The sequence below is a fragment of the Saccopteryx bilineata genome, chromosome 10 (assembly GCF_036850765.1).
Source record: "Saccopteryx bilineata isolate mSacBil1 chromosome 10, mSacBil1_pri_phased_curated, whole genome shotgun sequence".
NCBI lineage: Eukaryota > Metazoa > Chordata > Mammalia > Chiroptera > Emballonuridae > Saccopteryx > Saccopteryx bilineata.
The window spans coordinates 59,665,883-59,688,684 of NC_089499.1; the positions used below are offsets into that span (position 1 = coordinate 59,665,883).

The following is a 22,802-nucleotide window of genomic DNA, read 5'->3' on the forward strand; positions in this document are numbered from 1 at the left end:
ATGCAGAAAAGGCATTCTGTAAAATAGAACATCAGCTTATGTTTAAAACACTCAAACAAAATGGGTATAGAAGGAAAATATCTCAACATAATAAAGGCCATTTATGATAAATCATCAGCTAACATCATATTAAATGGCAAAAAATGAAAACTTTTCCTTAAAATCAGGAATAAGACAAGGTTGCCCACTCTCTCCACTCTTATTCAACATAGTTCTGGAACTGGTAGCCAGAGCAATCAGACAAGAGAAAGAAATAAAAGGCATTCATTTTATGAATGAAAAAGGAAAGGTTTCACTTTTTGTAAATGATATGATCCTGTATATAAAAAAACCCATAGACTCCACAGAGAGACTATTACAAACAATAAACTAATATAGTAAGGTCGCAGGATACAAAATTAATATGCAGAAGTCTATTGCCTTCTTATATGCCAACAATGAAATTTCAGAAAATGACCTCAAAAAATAATCCCTTTTATGGTTGCAACAACAACAAAAAATACCTAGGAATAAATATAATAATGAATGTAAATGGCCTATATAATGAAAACTACAAAGCATTGTTAAGGGAAATTGAAAAGGACACAATGAAATGGAAAAATATTCCTTGTTCTTGGATGGGAAAAATAAATATAGTTAAAATGACCATATTACCCAAAGCAATATACAAATTTAATGCAATTCCCATCAAAATTCCAATGTCATTTTTTAAAGAAATGGAACAAAAAATCATCAGGTTTATATGGAACTATAAAAAAACCCGAATAGCCAAAGTAATCCTAAGGAAAAAGAATGAAGCTGGTGGCATTACAATACCTGACTTCAAATTATATTATAGATCCACGATAATCAAAACATCATGGTATTGACAGAAAAATAGACACTCAGACCAATGAAACAGAATAGAGAGCCCAGAAATAAAACAATATATATATGGTTGACTATATATATATATAGTCAATTCCTGACCAGGCGATGGCACAGTGGATAGAGCATTGGACTGGGATGCAGAGGACCCAGGTTTGAGACCCCAAGGTCGCCAGCTTGAGCACGGGCTCATCTGGTTTGAGCAAAAGCTCACCAGCTTGGACCCAAGGTCGCTGGCTTGAGCAAGGGGTTACTTGGTCTGCTGAAGGCCCACGGTTAAGGCACATATGAGAAAGCAATCAATGAACAACTAAAGTCTCGCAACAAAAAACTGATTATTGATGCTTCTCAATTCTCTCCGTTCCTGTTTGTCTGTTCCTATCTATCCCTCTCTCTGACTCTCTCTCTGTCCCTATTAAAAAAAAATCTATATATGGTCAAATCATCTTTGATAAAGGAGCCAAAAACACATAGTGGAAAAAAGAAAGCCTCTTCAATAAATGGTTTGGGAAAACTGGAGAGCCATGTGCAAAAGAATGATACTCGACTATAGTTTGTCTCCTTGTACCAAAATTAATTCAAAGTGGATCAAAGACCTAAATATAAGATCTGAAACAATAAATTACATAGAAGAAAACATAAGTACTACACTCATGGACCTTGGTCATAAAGAACATTTTATGAAGTTGGCAAGGGAGGTGAAGGCAAAGTAAATGAATGGGACTACATCAGACCAAGAAGCTTTTGCACAGCAAGAGAAACTGACATCAAAACAAACAGCCAACTGAATGGGAGATGAAAATTTCAAACAACAGCTCAGATAAGGGCCTAATATCCAAAATATACAAAGAACTCACAAAACTCAACAACAAACAAGCAAACAATCCAATAAAAAAAATAGGAGGAGGACATGAACAGACATTTCTCCTAGGAAGAAATACAAATGGCCAACAGATATATGAAAAGATGCTCATCTTTACTAGCTATTAGAAAAATGCAAATCAAAACTACAATGAGATACCACCTCACACCTGTTAGACTAGCTATTATCAACAAGACAGGTAATAATAAGTGTTGGAGAGGCTGTGGAGAAAAAGGAACCCTCAGTCAGTGTTGGTGGGAATGTAAAGTAGTACAACCATTATGGAAGAAAGTATGGGGGTTCCTCAAAAAATTAAGAATAGAACTACAATATGACTCAGCAATCCATCTACTGGGTATATACCCTCAAAACACAAAAACACTGTTACGTAAAGACATATGCAGCCTCATGTTCATCACAGCATTGTTCACAGTGGCCAAGATAAGGAAAAAGCCAAAAGCCCTTCAATAGATGATTGGATAAAGAAGATGTGGTACATATATACTATGGAATACTATTCAGCCATAAGAAATGATGACATCGGATCATTTACAACAACATGGATGAACCTTAATAACATTATCCTGAGTGAAATAAGTAAATCAGAAAAAACTAAGAACTGTATGATTCCATACATAGGTGGGACACAAAATTGAGACTCATGGACACAGATAACAGTGCAGTGGTTACTAGGGGGAGGGGGAGGGAAGAGAGGGAGTGGTGGGGGAAGGCGAAGGGTATAAAGAAAATCAAATGAAAGGTGACAGTGAACAATTTGACTTTGGGTGATGGGTATACATCGTAATCAAATGTCAAAATGATCTGGAGATGTCTTCTCTGAATCTAGGTACTCTTAATTGATCAATGTCACCCAATTAAAATTAATTGTCTAAATAAAAAAAATTAGTAGCCCTGTTACCTTCCACCTACTTTATTTTATTTCTCCCCTCTTGCCATATTGATATTCTCTGTGTGGATATGGAAGAATAGTTCAGATTTTTGTTCTAGATTTTTTCTCTGTGTTGATGCATATTACCAATCATCAGGAGAAAAAGTGGTGAGCCCTAATCCAAAATATTGTTTTTGATACAGCATTTCTGTAATACATTTATTTCTCTTGAAAGTTTCCTATGGCTTTAGATGTCCACCTTTGGACTTATGCTGTTCAAAATGAATAACCATGCTGTTTTGTGATAAAGGGTTATTTAATAGAGGTGGAAGTTATTAGCAGCAATGGTTTTAGAAGCCAGGTCCCCAAATATAGCAAACTGCATGATTTGTCTGACTCTTTCCTTGGGGCACTGATTCAAAGCTACAAGATGTATTATTCAGAAGATTAGAATCAAATTTGGAAGACATGGATCCAGCCCGTATTTCAGTCAATGAAATGTACTGAGTTTCAACTGTAGACCAGGCACATGGAAGATGAGAGCAAGGTACTTCCGTGTTTTCTCAGTTAATGATTTTCATTCTTCTGGTAGGTAGCAGCTGAAACTGGAGAGCAAAACAATGATCACTGAGACAGTTTTACAAACACATATGTCTATACCTTAGACCAGGGGTCTCGAACTCAACTCAGCATGTGGGCCGCAGAGCAAGATCACAGCCATTCGGTGGGCCGCACTTGGTCTACAAAAGGCAACTGTTACATGACACTTTTCTCACTGCAGTTGAAAACAAAAAAAAATCAGTACAACAAGCACAATCGTACATGCAGTTTACTCAGTGTCACAAAACGACCAGAAACTGTAGTTCGCATCACAACTGCTGTTAACTAAGCTAATATCTAGCTAGGATGCTAGAGAAGTGAAAAATACAAGTAGGCCCCTAGGCTTACTTAATTTTATCCAAAATATTCTGAACTTCGTGGATTAGTCTGCGGGCCGCACAAAATTGTTCAGCGGGCCGCGAGTTTGAGACCCCTGCCTTAGACTCTAAGGCTTAGAGAATAGGAAGTTATTATTCCATGGTTCTTGGTTCTTATTAAAACGTAATTCTTAGTCATTGTAGAAAATTTGATAGAAAAATGTATAGAGAAAAAAAGTAAAAATCCCCTGTAGTCTCAGGACTGAGGTAGAGAGAAGTTCAGCCCTTACGCTAGTCCTAACTAGCTAAGGTATCCCAGCTTAGATGTTACTAGCTCAATAACTCTGGGCAACTTACCTAGTTTCCTCATCTGTGAAATGGGGGATAAGTAGAAATATTTACATTACACTATATTTCCTTCTAGTCTTTTTTTTTTCTATGTAAAACTGGCCCCATACATAGCCTAATTATTTTCTTCCCCTTAGAATAGTAGGCTGGACAAAGAACTTCTTTTGATAATGCAAGATGGACAGCCTTTTGGAAAGCAATTACTAACAGTCAGAATCTGACTTTGCAAGGTCATTTAAAATAAGATTTTTTTTTTGTTCCCCAATGAATTCTTTATATTCTGAAGTCTGTTCAGGCTTCCTGATGGTTTGTGATGTTGCTTTTCTGTCTTGCTGAATGAGCCTAAAAATTCACATGGGGATTGTAGAAGACAGTGTAACACTAGAATGTGGGAGGTTATAACCGAGTCCAAGGCATTGTCAGTTCCCCCCCTTCAGTCTAGGGACAGATTCTCTGGTCTCAGTTTATCAGTGAATTGTTACATTGCTACTGCCCAAGCACTTTTCCACATGATATTTTATTGTTTAATGGATAAGATGTCAGGCTGTAAAATCCAACAGCTTAAATCCAGACCAGAGTTCTGGTTATCTATTACTTGTACTATCATAAATCAAGATGGGACCAAATGACTTAAATTCTCTAAGCCTCAGGTGTTTCTTTAATTCAAGAATAATATTTTCTGCCTCCTTGAATTGTTGTAAAACAAATTAGTTATAGGTAGAAGACCTTCAGACAATGACTGCATATGGTAAATGTTCAAGAAAATGACTGTGATAATAGGGATGATGATGGTGGTGATGACAGCAGTGGTGATCAGTTATAGTTTAATGATTTAAAAAAAGGCTTAGAATGGGATATGCCTGGTTTTGTAGAGTTTTGATACTTTGATACTTGATGGGTTTTAGGACATAGAAAACTTGTCTAACTTCTCAGAGCTTGACTATTTTCATTTGTACAATGAAGATGATAATTTTTTGAGTTGGTGTGAAGATTAAAGGGGGACTGCTTAGAAAGGTGCTTGGCGCTAAGTAAACATTCCACAAATGTTAGCTCTCATTCTCATTAGTTATAAGAAAAGATACTAAAAGTTTCAGTGAAAATATTTAATAAATTCCTTACTTTTCTTAAGGGCTTAAAAGAAGATGGTTCATGTCATAATTAAGAGGATTTATTAAAAACCCTAGTAAAAAAACAACCTTTGAAAAACTAAAATAATAGCCAAGTTTGAAAATATCTTTTGTTGTCAGAGCTCTTTTGAGATTTTCTTTTTCTGCGATGAGAAAGAAGACTGAGTCCCTCTTGCTTTTCATTTTATGGGACCCTCCCCCAATATTTTAAACACAAAATACCATTTGTTGCCATCTTCCCTGGGCTAATATGCCAAAGGACTTCTTGCCCAAGTTCTTTCAAGCTCTAGGTCCACACCATAAATCTTGAAAAATCCTTGGTGGGGCTGAGGATGAGTGGAAGGCATTATTAGGCTCTTTTTAACTCTTTCTGTCTGCAATATGATAAATACCACCACGGGACACTGTACCCTGCAGACAAAGCATCATTTGAGTTTTTGTCTGCTCCTCTCTATCAGCAAATCACAAATGGAACCACAAATGGAATGCCATAACGTGTCTATTGTATACATTTTTGAATAAATAAGTATAACAAAGAGAACATGCTCATCCCGTTTAATCTCATCTCTGAACTGTGAAAACTTGGCACACTTCCCACACTAGGGAGCACAATCTGCTCCCTGGCAGGCCATCTGAGGTGCACCTGGTAGGTACTGTGTGCTAAAGGCTTCTAAAGCTCAGCGCCCTGAAGCCTACGCTTTCCTGCTGCAGTGCACTTGATCAGGTAATATAGTGGCCATCACAAGGAATCTAGGAACACATCACCTAGTATCCTTTCATTACAACTAATGGAAGGCTCACCTCAACCAAGCTCCAAACAATAAGGAGAAAAGTTGAAATGCAGGCTTCATTGAAGGTTTGCTCTCTTCCCGAAGGTTAGGACCGAGACCTCAGTTTTCTGTTTACATTTCCATTCTGGAGCACAGGAACACTGCCGGTGGCTCTTAAGGCTAAGGCTTCCTTGTTTCTGTGTTTTGGGAGTAGAAATAAGAGTTCTGGGTTTCAGTCTGATTGAAATAACAGGTCCAATGCCCATCTTTGAAACAGTTGCGTTCTTTATGGGAAGGAATTGTACCAACTACTTAAGCCCAGGTAACATGCCCATGCAGGGCAAGGTCTTTAGAAGCATCTGGGCTTCGAGGGCTGCCTGGAGGAGGGAAGATTTCTGAACGAAGAGTAGGATACTGGTACCAAAAAAGGGAGATGGATTATCAAAGGAAACTGATGCAGAGAGCAGGGCCCTCTTTTCTGAAATCAGCCAGACACAAAGGGGTTTAGATCATGAAAATTGTCAGAATACATAATTCTGGGCTGCTTAAACCTTATCTTACATTCTGTAGTTTATTTGCCATTTTTTAAAATTTATTTATTTATTTATTCATTTTAGAGAGGAGAGAGAGAGACAGAGAGGGAGAGAGAGAGGAGAGAGAGACAGAAAGAGAAGGTGGGGAGGAGCTGGAAGCATCAACTCCCATATGTGCCTTGACCAGGCAAGCCCAGGGTTTCGAACCGGCGACCTCAGCATTTCCAGGTTGACACTTTATCCACTGCGCCACCACAGGTCAGGCCTTATTTGCCATTTTTATTTTTCACTTTTTTCATTCTTATTAAATATGCTTTTGTTCTGAGCAGCGCATTGCTCTCAGAAGTCTACTAGGAGACAAAATGACCCACATTTAAGTACTAAATAGCTCTCTCTCTGGTTATCTTGAGAGGGTTGGGGGTAAGGGGAGAAAAAGAGGGATGGAGAGAGGGAGGAAAGAAGGGAGGAAGAGGAGAGAAAACACCAGTAGCTTACTCGCTGTATTGTATCATTAAGTAAATCAGTGTCCACTGCCACTAACCTTAGCGTTATGATGCAAGGGACTCATTGGGAAACAGCAATTTGGTATCCAACCAACTCTTGAAATTTGAAGCATCTACCCTCATAACTTTTTATATGAGTTCATAATTTGTTTTCTTCTTTGTTTTGTTCCTGGTTTCTCAATGTGTGACCTATGCTTCCTTTCTGAGAGAGGCTCGTTGAACCTCACATTCACATTAGAGGATGACTGGCCCCTGTGTTGCCCTGGGTTACCAAAGGAATTTTCTACAGGTTTGATGGCTTCCAGTTTTCACACCATTCCACGTGCAGCCTGGAGCGTTGGTGTCTGTCCTTCTGTCCTTTGCTAGTATATACTAAGGGTGAGAAAAGGTTTTTAGCCTTTCATTCCACGTGGCTTTAGAAGGGACTGTATTTTATATCTACGACACAGGTACCTGCAACGTGCTACGGGGCAGTGAAGGAGGGAGCATGCTTCCTTAGGAGAGAGTGCACGTCATGAAAAAAGTAACATTCAATAAGTCTTTTAGAACTGAACTGGGGTTCTCAAAGGGTGGGGAGGAAGTGGCCGTGGCACTCAGAACCCTGCTGGTCTTTGAACAAACCAGCGGTATCAGCATTACCTGGGAGCAGGGAGAAGGGCCACTCACTGGCCCCAACCTAGATCCAGTGAAGAGAATTTGCATTTCAAAGATATTTTCAGGCCATTTGTAAGTTTGTTAAGTCTGAGGAACACTCCTCTAGACCAGTAAGTCTCAGCCTTGCCAGCACATCAGGTGGGTAAACAAACGTTTTTTAGGTTTGCTCACTTGTATTGGGGCAATGCCTTGAGTGTCTAGTCTATGGGAAGCTGCGGTGCTCGCCAGGAGGGCAGCAGATTGCAAATTGAGGATTGCCTTCCTGCTTGAGAGGGGCAATTGTTTGCTATTGTTTGTGGGAGAAGGGGTTTCCCCCGCCCCAGCCGGTTTGGGCTGGAGAGAGCAGAGAGAGAGTCCGGAGAATGAATCTGGGTTGGAGAACCAGAGACCAAGTTGGGGCTTGGGAACCCTGATATCCCCCCCACTCCCAACCTTTTTGGCTAGGGAGTGCTGAGAGAGTGCTGAGACTGGTGGGGGCCTGAGATGGGAGAAAGGGAAGCAGTCGTCCCTGTCTGTTTGCTCCGCCCGCTGTTAGGTGGTTTTAATAAACGGAATGGGCCACCATCTTCTGGCTCCACAGTTCCTTTACCATCTGCCTGAATCCAATGAGAACCTGAAACTGCATGGCCATCGCGCAGCTCCTGGCCTTACAACATTGGAATCAATGAAGTAGCTTCAAATGCAGAAGCCTTGGCCCTACATCCAGGGATTTGAATATGATTTGTTTTAGGCATAACCCAAGCACATAGGTAATAAAACAAACCAAAATCTCCCCAGGTGATTCCACTGAACAGCCCAGGCTAAGAAACAGAGCTCTGTCTGAGTCTGGGCAGTGAAGGCGAAGCAGCAAGGTGCATTCTAGAGCCCATGCTAGGTCCACTTGCCTGGTGGTTAGGAAGGAAGGTGGCTTAGGGCTTGGGGTGGTAGAATGCCTTAGGAAGGAAAGAGAGCGAGCTGGGTCATACAGGGCCTTGATTGCTTCACTCAGGTGCTGACCCCTGGTAGATGCTAAGGAAGTCATGGACATCTGTAAAGAGGGAGCTAGAGTGGTCAGCCTTGCACTTGGGAAGGACTATACCACCTCTGGAATAGAGATGTTGGTAGATATGCCAAACATGATGTAGGCTGGCATGGCCACTTACATAATTTGCCAGCTGCTTGTTTAAAAAGCAAGGAAAAAGTGTCATTAAAGGTATGTAGGGCCAGTGGCCACTACCATGACCTTGCAGGTTTCCACTGGATTCAGGCAGAGGGTAAAAGAACTGTGGAGCCAGAGGATGGTGGGCCATTCTGTTTATTAAAGTCTCGTACAAGTGGACAAGCAAATAGGCAGGGAAGACCACTTCCCTCTCACTCAGGACTCCCAAAGCCCCAACTCATTCTTTAGACTCTCCCAGACTCACAAGCCCCCACCAGTGCTCGCTCTCTCTCTCTCTCTCTCTCTCTCTCTCTCGCTCTGCACTCTCCAGAAAAGGCTGGGGGGAAAACCCTTCTCCAGCAAACAATGACCACTCCCAAGCAGGAAGGAAATCCACAATTTGTAATCTACCACTCTGATGGCAAGCATCTGCAGCCTTCCATAGACTATACACAGAAGGCGTTGCCCCTATACAAGCGAGCAAACCTAAAAACCACTTTACCAACTTGAAACACATTGGTTTGCCCACAAGGTACTAAAAGGTAAAACATTTTCTTTCTGTGGTCTCTCTGGACCTGCCATATCTCTATATATCTGCATCTATATACTCTTGCTTTTGATACTGTGCTCCCTTAGACTTGGGACACTCATTGGTGAAGTCAGACCATCACAGCACCTCTGGGTCCTGCCCCTATTATGCAGTGAGATGTGTAGCCCATGGCTGCTGAGTTCTCCCTTCTTCTAGACCAGTGGTTCGCCAGCTTTTTGAAGTTGAGGTGCATTTAAAATTTTACAAATAATTGTAGGTGTACTATATACAAATTTCTGAGAAATATGTTATAATAATTAAGTCAAATATTAAAGAAAAAATATAAAGTCCAAACGTGCTTATATGGTAATTAAATGAAATAAATATGACAAAATTAAATTTATTCTGACATTAAAAAAACTTTTATGTTACATTTGAGTTATGCTTTTTAGAATTCATAAAAAGGGGGTTAAAAATAAAAATGGCAAAAAGTTATCTTTTTATATATAGATAGATATATTCTTAGTAAGATTGAGTAAATTCAACAGGTCTCAGCATGAATGTGTTAAGTTTTTTCATTCTTGTGTTTATGAGAAACATGAGCCTGATGTGTCCTAGCGATTTCTTCAATGTTTGGGCATATATTTGGAAGGCAAACTCTCATTTCCTCGTCAATACATTGAAGAATTCCTCTCTTTTTACTCTTAATTGTGTTGAGGGTAGAAAATCCTAATTCACATAAATAGGATGTCGAAAATTGTAGTAAAATGTTCAAAGCTTTTTAAGATATTGCCACATATTCTTCTTTTATAGAAATCCAAAAGGCTTCAAGAGATAATTCCTTATGTTTAATCATCAATCCAAAACCCCCTCCATACATATCATCTTAACTTGACACCAAACAAAGGATAGAAGAAACTTGCCTCCAGTCTTTCCCGGGAACATGGGGGGTAGTGTAAACAATCCAGCACCACAGCTTAACAGCCTTTTGCAACCTAATCAGGCAAGTGGGGTGGGAGGTTGGCAGACTGTCAGTTTATAGCCAATTCCCCACACCTCTGTCCCCCAAAAATCTAAACTCCAAAAACTCTGTTGTTTTTTGTCCCCAACAGGCACATATTTCTCTGGAATATCTTAGGGCGCACCTGGAAATCTTCTAGGGGGCACCAGTGTGCCCTGGCGCACACTTTGAGAACCACTGGTCTAGGCGCTATACTTAGGTGCTGTGTCCTGCTCGGAGAGGTGGACTCAATCTCCCCTTCCCACAGGCTCACCACCCCAGCTGGTGGGGTACAGCCACTCAACAGGATTTCTGTCTTAGCAGCAGGACATACTTGGAACCTGGATCGGGGGTGGATGATAGGTTCATCGCCGCTGAGTCACAGGCTGAATGAGCTGTGGTGCTGTTAGCTGCTGTCACTGGGACCCTGGTGTTTTTTTCTGAGTTCATTTGCGTGCACTAGTTCAAAGAACCAGTCTGCTGTATAGAAGGAAAAAATAGTTTAATACTGAATTGGCCAGTATAGAGATGGAGAGTTTACACTGTAAAGGTCTGACACACAGATAGTGTATAGGTTACAGATTCTAGAGGGGAAAATCATAAGGCTCCATGAGTTAGGGGTTCGGAGTCATGCTAGGAACCGACTGGTTGAAAGTGAGGAAAGGAAGATGAATCATTTCTCAGGTCTGGAGGATATTTCTGAGGTTTCTTCTGGAATCCCTCTGTCTGGTCTCATGGGAAAATAGCCAGGGGGTCATTCCACCTTAGGGCTCAGGAGCTGAGACATAACTTAGGTCAACATGTTATCTTTAGTCTGCCAGAGGTCCAGACCTGTGGCCATTAGTCAGGTCTGAGCTCCTGTCTTCTGCTTCCTCGGAGGATGGGGGGAATGGGTGGGTCTGGGGGGGGGGGGGTTGAAGAGAGAGAGAGAGAAAGCGATGATTTCTAGAGCTAGGGTTTAAAACTAAATTTAATCAAAGTCCTAAGCACCCTCAGTTCCATTGCCTCATGCCTCAGCTCGCCCCACGCCTGCATGCAGGACTCTGCTGGGATTGGAGCTCACGTTTGCTAGGCTGGGGCCGGAGCCTAGCAGCTATGACCCTGCCCCTCCCCTTCCCCTCCTTCCCCTCCTTCCCCTCCTTCCCCCAGGCATGCTCTTTAGTCCCTTGAACTTTGCTTATAAAACACAAATTCAAAGATAAAACTAAACATTTCAAGCAGATCCTGCCTGCGGAGCAGTAAACTCTTAAGTGACAAGCCCTTTTTTTAAATTTATTTTTTATTTTATTTTATTGTATTTTTCTGAAGTTGGAAATGGGGAGGCAGTCAGACTCCCGCATGTGCCCGACCGGGATCCACCCGGCACACCCACCAGGGGGTGATCATCCGGGGCGTCGCTCTGTCGAGACCAGAGCCACTCTAGCGCCTGGGGCAGAGGCCAGGGAGCCATCCCCAGCGCCCAGGCCATCTTTTGCTCCAATGGAGTCTCGACTGCGGGAGGGGAAGAGAGAGACAGAGAGGAAGGAGAGGGGGAGGGGTGGAGAAGCAGATGGGCGCTTCTCCTATGTGCCCTGGCCGGGAATCGAACCTGGGACTTCCACACGCCAGGCTGACGCTCTACCACTGAGCCAACCGGCCAGGGCCAAGTGACAAGCCCTTTTAAGAGTAGGTTTCTGTGTGACTGTGCTAGTCCCTCGCCCGTACAGCTGGCCCCAAGGAGCAGGAGATGGAAGGTCAGACTGGAGGGGGACTGAAGAGATGGTAAGGTCAGCACACAGTGATGTTCAGAGAGAAATGTGTCGACAATTCCTTCAAGATCTCTGGCTTGTATGACTCAATAGGTGGTGGTACCATTAAGAGACACAGGCGAACAGAAAAATGGGAGCAGAGGCAGGGGCACGTTTCAGATACCTGTGAATACTTCCTTTGTTCTAACATTTAATCATCCCTCTTGTATCTGGTTTAATTGCATAGGCCGGCACTTTCAGAACAATGACAGATAACAGAGGGGGGAGTGAGCCCCCACTTCTTCCGACTCTAATGAACTCTTGAGTGTCTCACCCTGAAGCGTGATGCTAAATTTGGTTCAGAATCCAGAGCCTGTTTCTGTTCTCTTAAGGTCTTTTCAGGGATGGAATTTTTGTCCCATGTCATTTAAACCCCCGTTGAACAGATCCCATGGCCCTGGCTCATTTCCGCTCTGCACAGGGCGTCTCACAGGAACAGATTTCCTGGGAGGGCACAAACAGGATGTCAAGTGGGGGTGTCCTTGTAGTCCCAGACTGAGGCGAGGGCAAAGTGACACTAGGCACCACAGGTTCTAAGAGAGCAGCTTGGTAGTGGGCACTCATTTAGAGCTGGAACCCCCCCCCCCGCCAGCCCCCACCCCCAAGTATATGTGACGGTAGACAGCTGGCCTACCTTAGTCCGCCATGGGAGACTGGCGAGGGCCTAACAAAAAAGAGGTGGGTGCATGGAGAGAGGCGGGGTGTATGGAGAGAGGTGGGGTGTATGGAAAGAGGTTCTTCCTCCAGGGGTGCTTCCTGGCTGGGTTCAGATGGGTTCCAAGGGGCTCTTCTATATTTTGGGGTGCTTGAGAGACAGGAAGTGCAACCCTGGTGGAATATCTGCTAGGCAGCACCGTGTTCTGGAGCCTCTCTGAGCAGGGGAGAGGGAGCTGGAGGGAGGAGGCCAGGCCTGCAGAAGGGGCTGCCCTGCAGTGGCTTCTGGCTGCGCCCAGCAATGGTGCACATTTCTCAGGGTCGGGTGGATAAAACAGGAGCTAGCTGTCATCTCTGTGAACCCAACCAGAGGCCTGTTCACCAGGTGAGGGCCGCACCGTGGGTGAGGCGGTACAGCGCGTGCTGATGGCAGGCGCAGCACAGGCGATGGAGTCGGGCCGTGCGGAGGAGCTGGGTCCTAAAACACTCGTGATAACCTCACAAGGAACCAGTATTTGGATGTGGGGCTGCACAGAGGGCACCTAAGGCCAGTCTGTTGTTGTAAGAAAACAAGCCATGAGCAGACAACTGCACTCTGGACTGGTGCACAGAAAATGCTGCCTCTTTGCTGCTCTGGTTCCCCAACCAGAGCTGGAGAAGTGAAGACCTAGAAGCTTGAAGGAAGAACAATGATACAGACAGAGCTTTGAACTAGGTAGGAAATTAGACTATTGAGCTGGGCCTGACTACTTTTTTTAACCTAAAGTCGTCAGAAAGTTACAGAATCTATACAAGATATCATTTAGAGATGAGAAAGAAGTAATTCATCATAGTAGAGTGGGAAGCAGACTTTTAAAAAAGAACTGTTTCATATTTCTATTATAAGCTGAGGCAACTCAATAAGCTTGTTTATTAGGATACCTGGGTGATTCCTCACTGGTGCATGTTGCGTTACTGTCTCCATGTCCTACTGAAGTCTATTGACTGCCTTTCATTTAAGATCTTTGCATCAAGATGCATAAAAAGAGATTATTTCATAGCTTTTCTTTGACATAGTCTTGGTTTTATATCAGGGTTCTTCATAAAAGAAATTTGAGATAATTTCTTCTTTCCTTGTGCTCTGAAACAGCTGAAATATTTCAGAACCATATGTGCCTCAGCACGCTCACATGACTCACCTGGGAGCTCCCGCCCCCCTCCCCCTCCACTCCCCCCTCCCCTCTCCCCTTTGTGGTGACAGGTGAGGCCCCACCCTTCATCCCTGCAAGGTGTTTGTGCTTCTGCACTGCTCCCCAACTATGCTGGTCGTTAGTGCGGCTATAGAATTGTGCAATAACATTATCTCAGTATTTAATTTCTAGTTTGAACGTAACCTTCTAGTCACCAAATGTTTGCTCTTCAGAACTTCTGGGCCCGAGTCAGTGTCGTGCATTCTGGGTCACGTCACGAGTGGACAGGCATCTCCCCACCTTCAAAGAGACTCAGACCCTGTTGGAGATCCCCGGTGGTGGCATTTCCGGCCCCCAGCACACAGTACCACATAGAATAAGATCTGTGCCAAATAAATACCCTGTGACTCGCTCATTGCCTTCTGTTTTACCTTGGGATAAAATCTGGAAGATTTATAAATGGAGGAAATCTATAAAGGGGGAAAGTTTTCAAAATGATTTAAGATTCGGTCCTGTCCTGACAATTTTTTCAAACCATAGTTTTGTACCCAACTGATGCAAAGCAATCCGACTAAGTTCTCCAAATGTGCATCCTGGATTCCTCCGGGAATCCTATCCCTGTCTCTCCCATTGTGCATGTGTGTTCAGGGGGCAGTGTTAGGGGAACAGCGCAATTGCCTCCCTCATCTGGATAGCAAAGCCTCTCTAGGTAGATAGTGTGTGCAAACATCCTCTCTTGTCAGGGGAGGCCGTCTTGAAATCCCATCATTTTCCGCTCTCGTCTTTCGCAGCCTGCAGTGGATGGAGAAGGGAGGACTGGGTTATTTCAGTTCCGGCCATGGACACATCAAAATTGCTTCCCTCTTCCCAACTCTCTTTCCCTGGAGGACCTAATTTATTTCACGCATTTTGACCTATCCCTGCTTAACCAGGACCGCTGTGGTGCTCAGTGGAGGCATTTCCCTCTTGCCTTTTTTGGCCCCCAGGCAAACCCATCAGGCCACAGTTCCTCTGCACAGTGACGTCAGCCTGGCTGCCGGACCCAGCTGGAGGGAGGTGTGTTTTATGAAGTTCAACCCTGCGCCCTGGGCCATAAATACACATTGTGCACATAAATGTACAGCTAACATTGCCCAGACCCCTCCGAAGCACCATGTTAATAAGCAGACAGTAAGTCTTTAAAATATGGAAAAGCAGTTAATCTTTCCGTTGGCGAATCCTTTGTACAGGGTTGTTTTCCTTCGCTTCGGCATGGCTGCAGGCTGGCTTTTCATCTCCTATGGTTTAGGGAAGAAAGGGAAGTCTGCTGCGGGGCTTCATGAGAACACTTGAGCCTTCACTGGGTGGGTACCGGTGTTAAAAACAGTATCTGGCACTTGTCATTAAGCATGTGGGGGAGTAACCACTGTGGACCTGCCCTCAAGGAGCTTGAGCACCAGTAATTACAATGCCAGACAGAAAGTCTGTGGCCTGTGACTATGGACCTACAATGGGTCAGGGTGCCAGAGGCTTGATTGAGCTCTGTCCCTGTTACTAGAAGTTACTTAGCCTCTTGTTTCCCCATCTCTAAAATGGGCACAATCACATCTTATTTATACCACTTCTGTAAAGTTATTTATCCTGAGTCCCAGTCTTCTCTTTTGTATCATGAGAAAATTGATACCCTTTTCCTTTAGCATAATGTTACATTTCTAAATGTTTTGAGAATACATGAACACATTCTCCTTATAAAGAACTTCAGCATTACAGATTAAGTTCAAGCCTCCCTTGGCAATTATTCTGCCAGTCTTCTCTCCCCTCCACTGCCCTCCTTCCCTGGCCTCTCCTCTCCTCTCCTCCCTTGCTCTCCCGCTGATGACCTTGGGTGATCAGACTTGAGGGTGGGGATGGGGGCTCAGCAGACAGAGGGTGCCTGGATCCAATACAAGCTGGCTTTCCTGGAAAGATGCCAGGGCAGGTTTGTAGTGTGCCTCTGACCTGCCAGCCAGCCGTGACTTCCCTCTGTGTCACAGGCAGAGAATGGGGTTGCCAGTGGGTGGATTTAAGGATGACATAGGTGGGAGCTACAGTCTAGAGAGGAGATGGTCTGTGCCTTATAAATATTTCATTTCACTTGGTTCTTCAATTCCTTCTTATCTTTAGAAAGATGCATCACATGTTCTTTTATATTTGTGTTCAACTAAATAAGTCCTATCATTTTAGTCCATTTACTCTTTCTGTGTCTAAGTCAGGTAATGTTTACTGATTTATCTATTCTGAATACATCTGGTAAGTCTTATTTATTCCATTTAGTTTTCTCATTCTCTGTAACAGAATTAAATATTCTTAAATATTTATACTGTTATCTATTATTTTGCAACCTAATTTTTCTGCTTACTCTGATTTGGATATCCTTTCATGACAGTATATAGAGATCCCCTTTGCCCTGTTATCTTGTGCCAAGTAGACTATAGAATCACGTGCTGCTGTTAATTCAATCATCCACATGTGGATGGACTTTCAGGTTGGTTTTTTATTTTTTCTCCTCGCAGTGAAGAATGCTTCCAAGAGCATCTTTCTGCATGGCTTTTCGGGATCCTGAACAAGAGTCTCTCTTACTGAGAAATAAAACTACTGAAAAATAGCATCTCAATGATTTCCATTATAATAATAACAAATGGCTGGAAAATTTTATTTTCCCACCAGCAGTGTAAAATAATATTCACTTCTTCAGACTCCTGATAGTATGGCAGAAACTTTTGCCAATCTTCTGGTGAAAAGTGCATTTTATTATTTTAATTTATATTTCTCTAATTCTTAGTGACATATATATATCACTATATCTATATATCATATATATCGTGTGTGTGTGTTTTCACAACCATTCTACTTCCCTCCAATTATTAGTTTGTCTTTTTTTTTTTTTTTTGTATTTTTCTGAAGCTGGAAACGGGGAGAGACAGTCAGACAGACTTCCTGCATGCACCCGACCGGGATCCACCCGGCACGCCCACCAGGGGCGACGCTCTGCCCACCAGTGGGCGATGCTCGGCCCCTCTGGGGTGTCGCTCTGCCGCGACCAGAGCCACTCTAGCACCTGGGACAGAGGCCAAGGAGCCATCCCCAGCGCCCGGGCCATCTTTGCTCCAGTGGAGCCTTGGCTGCGGGAGGGGAAGAGAGAGACAGTGAGGAAGGAGGGGGGTGGGGGGTGCAGAAGCAAATGGTCGCTTCTCCTATGTGCCCTGGCCAGGAATCAAACCCGGGTCCCCCGCACGCCAGGCCGACGCTCTACCGCTGAGCCAACCGGCCAGGGCCTAGTTTGTCTTTTTATGTTTAGTAAGTCTTGGTCATTTTCTTCAAAAGAAATGTCTTTTTTTTTTTTTAAATAAAGGACCTTACTTTTATTTTATCTTATTTTATTATTATTATTATTTTTTATTTTTCCGAAGCTGGAAACGGGGAGGCAGTCAGACAGACTCCTGCATGTGCCTTACCGGGATCCACCCAGCAGGCCCACCAGGGGGCGATGCTCTGCCCATCTGGGGCGTCGCTCTGCCACAATCAGAGCCATTCTAGCACCTGAGGCAGAGGCCATGGAGCCATCCTCAGTGCCCAGGCAAACTTTGCTCCAGTGGAGCCTCAGCTGCGGGAGGGGAAGAGAGAGATAGAGAGGAAGGAGAGGGGGAGGGGTGGAGAAGCAGATGGGTGCCTCTCCTGTGTGCCCTGGCCAGGAATCGAACCTGGGACTTCCGCACGCCAGGCCGACACTCTACCACTGAGCCAACTGGCCAGGGAAAAAGAAATGTCTTTTATTAGATTAATTTTGGGCATTTCATAGAGATTATTTGATACTATCATTGGTTCTTTATTTCATTAATATTGTTTTCATTGGTTATTACCAGTGTCAGGGAAAGGTCTCACTTTTATATTCTGATTCTGTAACTGGTCAGCTTGCTGAGTTCTTTTATTAGTTCTAATAGTTGGTCAGTGGGTTCACATGGGTTTTCCATGAGCATGGTAATATCTGTTCTTTGGGTGATTGGGTGGGATTCACTTGGGGATGGATTCTCAATGAGCATTTTGTTGTTCTCATGGCTATTGGTCTGTGGGTGTTTTTTGCCTGGCCAAATGTTGATAATTTATACTTTTTCCCCAAAGGTGCGTTTGCTCTACATTTTCAATTTATTTATAATAATATACATAATAGTCACTTAAAATGTTGTAAATGTCTCTGTATGTTTCAGGTTTTAAGATGACTTTGTGACTTCTTTCTTGATCAGGAATGCCAAAAGTTGATATATGTCAATGTTCTTTTTTTTTTTTTTTCCTGAAGCTGGAAGTGGGAAGGCAGAGAGACAGACTCCCACATGTGCCCAATGGGGATCCACCCAGTATGCCCACCGGGGGGCAGTGCTCTGCCCATCTGGGGCGGTGCTCTGCTGTGGCCAGAGCCATTCTAGAGGCAGAGGCCATGGTGCCATCCTCACCGTCTGGGCAACTTTGCTCCAGTGGAGCCTTGGCTGCGGGAAGGGAAGAGAGAGACAGAGAGGAAGGAGAGGGGGAGGGGTGAAGAGGCAGATGGGCGCCTCTCCTGTGTGCCCTGACTGGGAATTGAACCCAGGACTTCCATACGCCAGGCTGACGCTCTACCACTGAGCCAACCGGCCAGGGCTGTCAATGTTTTTTTAAACCAGAGTTTGGTTCTTATCATTATCTTCACATTTTTATTTGCATTTTTTCTTTTATCGTTATAAATTTATTGTGTCATTGATTCTGTAAAGATTTACTGAGAACCTGCTGTGTCCCAGGCACAATTCCAGGTGCAGGGGATAGTGGATAACCACAGGCAGACAGAGGCCACCTCCACCCGCGGAGACGGGCCTGCTGCGAGGGGCAGGCAGCGAGCAGTGAGGAGGAAGAGGAGGTAAAGGAGACTGAGAGGGCGGTGGTGTCCTGGACAAGAACTGATTCTAGTAAGGACTCCAGCCTTATTAGAGGGGAGTTGTGAAAGAAGAAGGAAAATGAGAAAGGAGAGAGAGAGAGATGGTGGGTGATTCTTTTTAGAAGTTTTATTATAAAGGAGGACAGAGGAACAGGGCAGTAGCTAGGGCTAAGATAAAGGGAAAGTTTGTTTTTCCTGAGATGGGAGATATGACAGCATGTGTATAAACTGAAGGGCTTGGCTAGTAGACAAAGGGGACTGTTGGTGCAGTGGGTACCTCTCTTCCCCTTCATCCATTGCATCCTGACAGCAGCCTGAGAACTGGCCTTTGGAGATGAGCATCGATACTCAGCCCAGGGTACCAGCGGGAAGACCCAGTAGAGGGGCACAGGTGCCGCTTACAGTTTTATTTTTTCAACTCCTGAATTCAAAAATTTCGTGCATTTATTAGCAGGCTTCTTTTCCCAATAAAAGTGGTTAAGGTCATGGTTTTGAGTCTAGGTTGTTTTCAAATTCTTAAGGGTTAACTGCATATTTTTTAACCTTTAATTTCTACTGTTTCTATCTTTTGGCTATTAATTTCTAATTTTACCCTACTGTAAAGAAGAACATGTAAGTGATATGTTATGCTCTTTGGAATGTGTTTGGAAATAACTTAGAGGGCCAAAAATATGGTGCCAGAAGATGATCCAAGTTTGGCTGGCGGGCACACAATGCAACCACAGCTCACGTATCATAGAATTGTACACTGGAAATCTGTGTGACCTTATTAACCAATGTTACCCCAATAAATTTAAATAAGAAAGAAAAGAACTTACATTTTATATTTTTAGATCAGAAGAGGTTTTACTCCATATTTTAATGAATCATGCTTTAATCACTTTAGCACTTTCATCAGTTTGTGTGCTGTGATTGTAAAAGTGCATATCATTCCTTTTTCTGCTATCATACTACTTTTAATATGAAAAGTTATTTAGATTATATGAGTCATTTTTTATTACCTTTTGATGATTTTTCCCTTTGAACATTTGCATAATAATATGAACACATTCCCGTTCCTCTCTTGTGTTGTTAGTATTTTGCTGGTAAACCTTTTCCTGTCATTTGATATCTGTCATCTGACATCTTTTCAACATCATTCTGTTTTAGGAGTGTCTGTTGCAAATATCCTAATGCTGGTATTTTGTAAATGCAATTTAAGTGTCTGTGCCTTTTAAGATGTGAATCTAATTACCTCACATTTATTGTGATTGGTAATAATTTTAGACTTATATTGCCAGTGTTGCGCGATCTCTGTGTGTGTGTGTGTGTGTGTGTGTGTGTTACTTACCATGTTATTTTTAGCTATTATCCTTAAATTTTAAAACATAATTTTCTATCATTATCTACAGTTACTTAGAATCAATTTTCCTCTGGACCTAACATACATTTTACTTCCTTTATGTTGCTCTGTTTTCTTCATCTTAAGTATTCCCATTGAGAAGTTGGTGTCATTTTCATTCCTCTTTGAGTAATCTGTTTCTAAAGATTTTAATATTGTTCTATATCTTTAATGATTTGAAGTTTCATTCATTCTTGAATGGGTCTTTTTTATGAAAAAATAGAATTTATCACAACTGGAAAACATTCTCTCCCTTTGGAACTTCTATTTCATATTTTTATCTCTTCTTTATTGTACATCTGGTAGATTCATTTTGGCTTAATTTTCAAGTCAACCATTTGCTCTTTATATGGTTTTGCATTCTTCTGAGGTTTTGTTAACTTTCCTCCAACATAGAAATGACTGGGTCTCTGATAAGAGCCTCCCCAAGTAGGTTATTTTCACTCTGATAGGCATCGTCCTTTGCAGAGGCCAGCTTGCTCAAGCAATGTCCTTGCATAGGTGAGCAGACACCGTGTGCTGAAAGGGGGAGGGAAGCAGAGGTTTTTAGTTTTATTGAGACAGTTAGCAAGGTTGAATTTCTTCCTCCAGCCAGGTGTAGTTGTGGAGAAGGGTGGGGATCAGAGAGCAAGCATCCAGAGTGTGAGTAGTGGTATAGCAATCGGGGAAACATTGCTGAGGAGGGCAGGACCTGTTCCTTGCTGTGGGTGAAAAGAAGAAACATAATTGTATCGTATTAGATGAACAGGCATTTGCAGAGAGGAAGCAAGTTGTGTGGTAATCTCAGAGGCATTCCTGGATAATTCAACATGGAAGTGGTAACAGGTAAACAAAGAAAGAGGTCCTTTCCACTTCTTTATAATTTCCTGCAAAGCAGAAGGATCTTTTTCATTGGATGATTTTTGCAAAGCATGATGATACACTCTAGAGAATAAAACAAATTTGTTGAGAGGGAGATGAATGAGGATAAAATTTATAGAGAACTTAAACATTTTGTTAGGTTATAGTCTATTTCATCCAACTAAATAGAATTTAATAAAAATATTATGAAAAGTTGTGACAGGGGAGCTAGGCTAAATAGTTAGCTAATCTGTTAGCTCTGAAAGAATATGGGAATTTGGTCTCTAATTTGTTCCTCCGAACAATCAGTAGTATTTCTTGTTAAAGGAGTATTTTTATGATGGCATTACTTCGTCATTGGATTGTGTTGGGTAATGGAAAAGACAGGTGTCTTTAAGCTGTACTTCAGGACCCTGAATGTCAGAGCTTCTATACAGCCTTAGTGCCAATACAATTTGAATTCTGAGAAGGGAAGAACTTGTTAAAGGACTCACATTCACTTCATCCACACCTGGTGCCTCTACTGTGGGCAGACATCATGCAAAGTGGTACAGAGGAGGGTGAGGAAGTTCATGTCATCTTTTGTCGTCAATGTGACACAGCTTCGGTCTATCTCTGAGGAAAAGAGGAGAGAAAAATCCACTTAGAAGACCATCAACTTTTGATGATGTTTAGGAAGGAGCCGAGGCTTAGCAAAGCCTAACCTCTTAGCCCCTGGAAATGGAGGTGAATTAGCCAAATCCGACTCTACTCTTCTGTGCAAATCCCAGCCTTCCCATGGCGTCTTCTGAGCTGTGTCTGGCTATAGCGGGAGGTTATAAGCTGATGTCTTCTTAGTGAAAATTGGTATTTGAAATTGAAGAGCTTCATAAGAAAAGACCATTTTAGCAACAAAGAAGCTTGTTTTCCAAAATATTATAATAGTTACCTCCTGGGGGAAAAGTTTGCCACATGGCTTTTTCCTTGTGGCGTGAGGAATGCACTCACTGTGTCTGTGCCTCTTGTTCCAACAGGTCCTTCGTCATCCAGCAGATCCCCAGCAGCAATCTGTTCATGGTGGTGGTGGACAGCAGCTGCCTCTGTGAGTCCGTGGCTCCCATCACCATGGCGCCCATTGAAATCAGGTATATCCTTCTGTGCGTAGGTCCAGCTGCTGCTGCTGAAGCCGGTAAGGCATCAAAGTCAGGTTCCTGGGGGAGAAATGTTAGGGAGGGGAAAATTATATCCTTTCCACTATCAGAGGGAAAAATGGCCTGGGGGCTGTAGCGCCAACTTCAGTGCCCATGCAGTCAGGGAAAGTCACATTTTGGTAATATGCCTTAACTACAGTCAACATAACGAATCTCTTAAGTGTGAACGTTTAAAGGCCCAGAAGATCAGAAGGCGTCCGGAGTCTTGTCATGGCTTCCATCCTGAGGTCGGTATGAAAACCCTTCCTTTCTCACTTTGCCCGTCGGATTTGTCATGAGAATCTCACTCTAGCTAAAAAGCTTACTTGCAAGCAAACGGTTCTTTTCAGGTGTATCAACAAGAATATACAGGAAGGCGGATGGTCCCGTACTCGCAGCCCTCCGTGCCTCCTTATTTAATCTGTGCACGGAGTCCATTCTGATTAGACCCCCGACATACTGAGAAAGCCTCCTCATGACCTTCCTGCTGCGAGTGTGCTGTCATGTGATCACTTTCCAGTCACACACAAAGCAGCTCTGATCATCTTAGTGTACTTATTTCAAATAGTGGTCAAAATATTTCCCTCCCCCCTGCTTATGGCTCAACAGCTTTTTATTTATAAGAAATTCATGTAAAGTAAAAGTGGCAATATTTCCGCCACAGAAAGGGTGGCATGTATGAAGGTGGGTGACAAGCCTCTACACCCCTCTCCACATGATGAAGTGACAACTCTAAAGGTACCC

The 22,802-nt window shown here is 43.0% G+C and overlaps 1 protein-coding gene across 1 annotated transcript in view; it reads left to right on the forward strand.

Moving 5' to 3' along the window:
• Window positions 1–22,802, forward strand: part of CACNA2D3 (calcium voltage-gated channel auxiliary subunit alpha2delta 3) — a 1,003,844-nt gene that overhangs the window by 978,289 nt on the left and 2,753 nt on the right. The window contains exons 36-37 of the mRNA XM_066244394.1: window positions 21,903–22,015; window positions 22,224–22,306. Coding sequence (XP_066100491.1) covers window positions 21,903–22,015; window positions 22,224–22,306 — 196 coding nt within the window. The remainder of the gene's footprint in view (window positions 1–21,902; window positions 22,016–22,223; window positions 22,307–22,802) is intronic.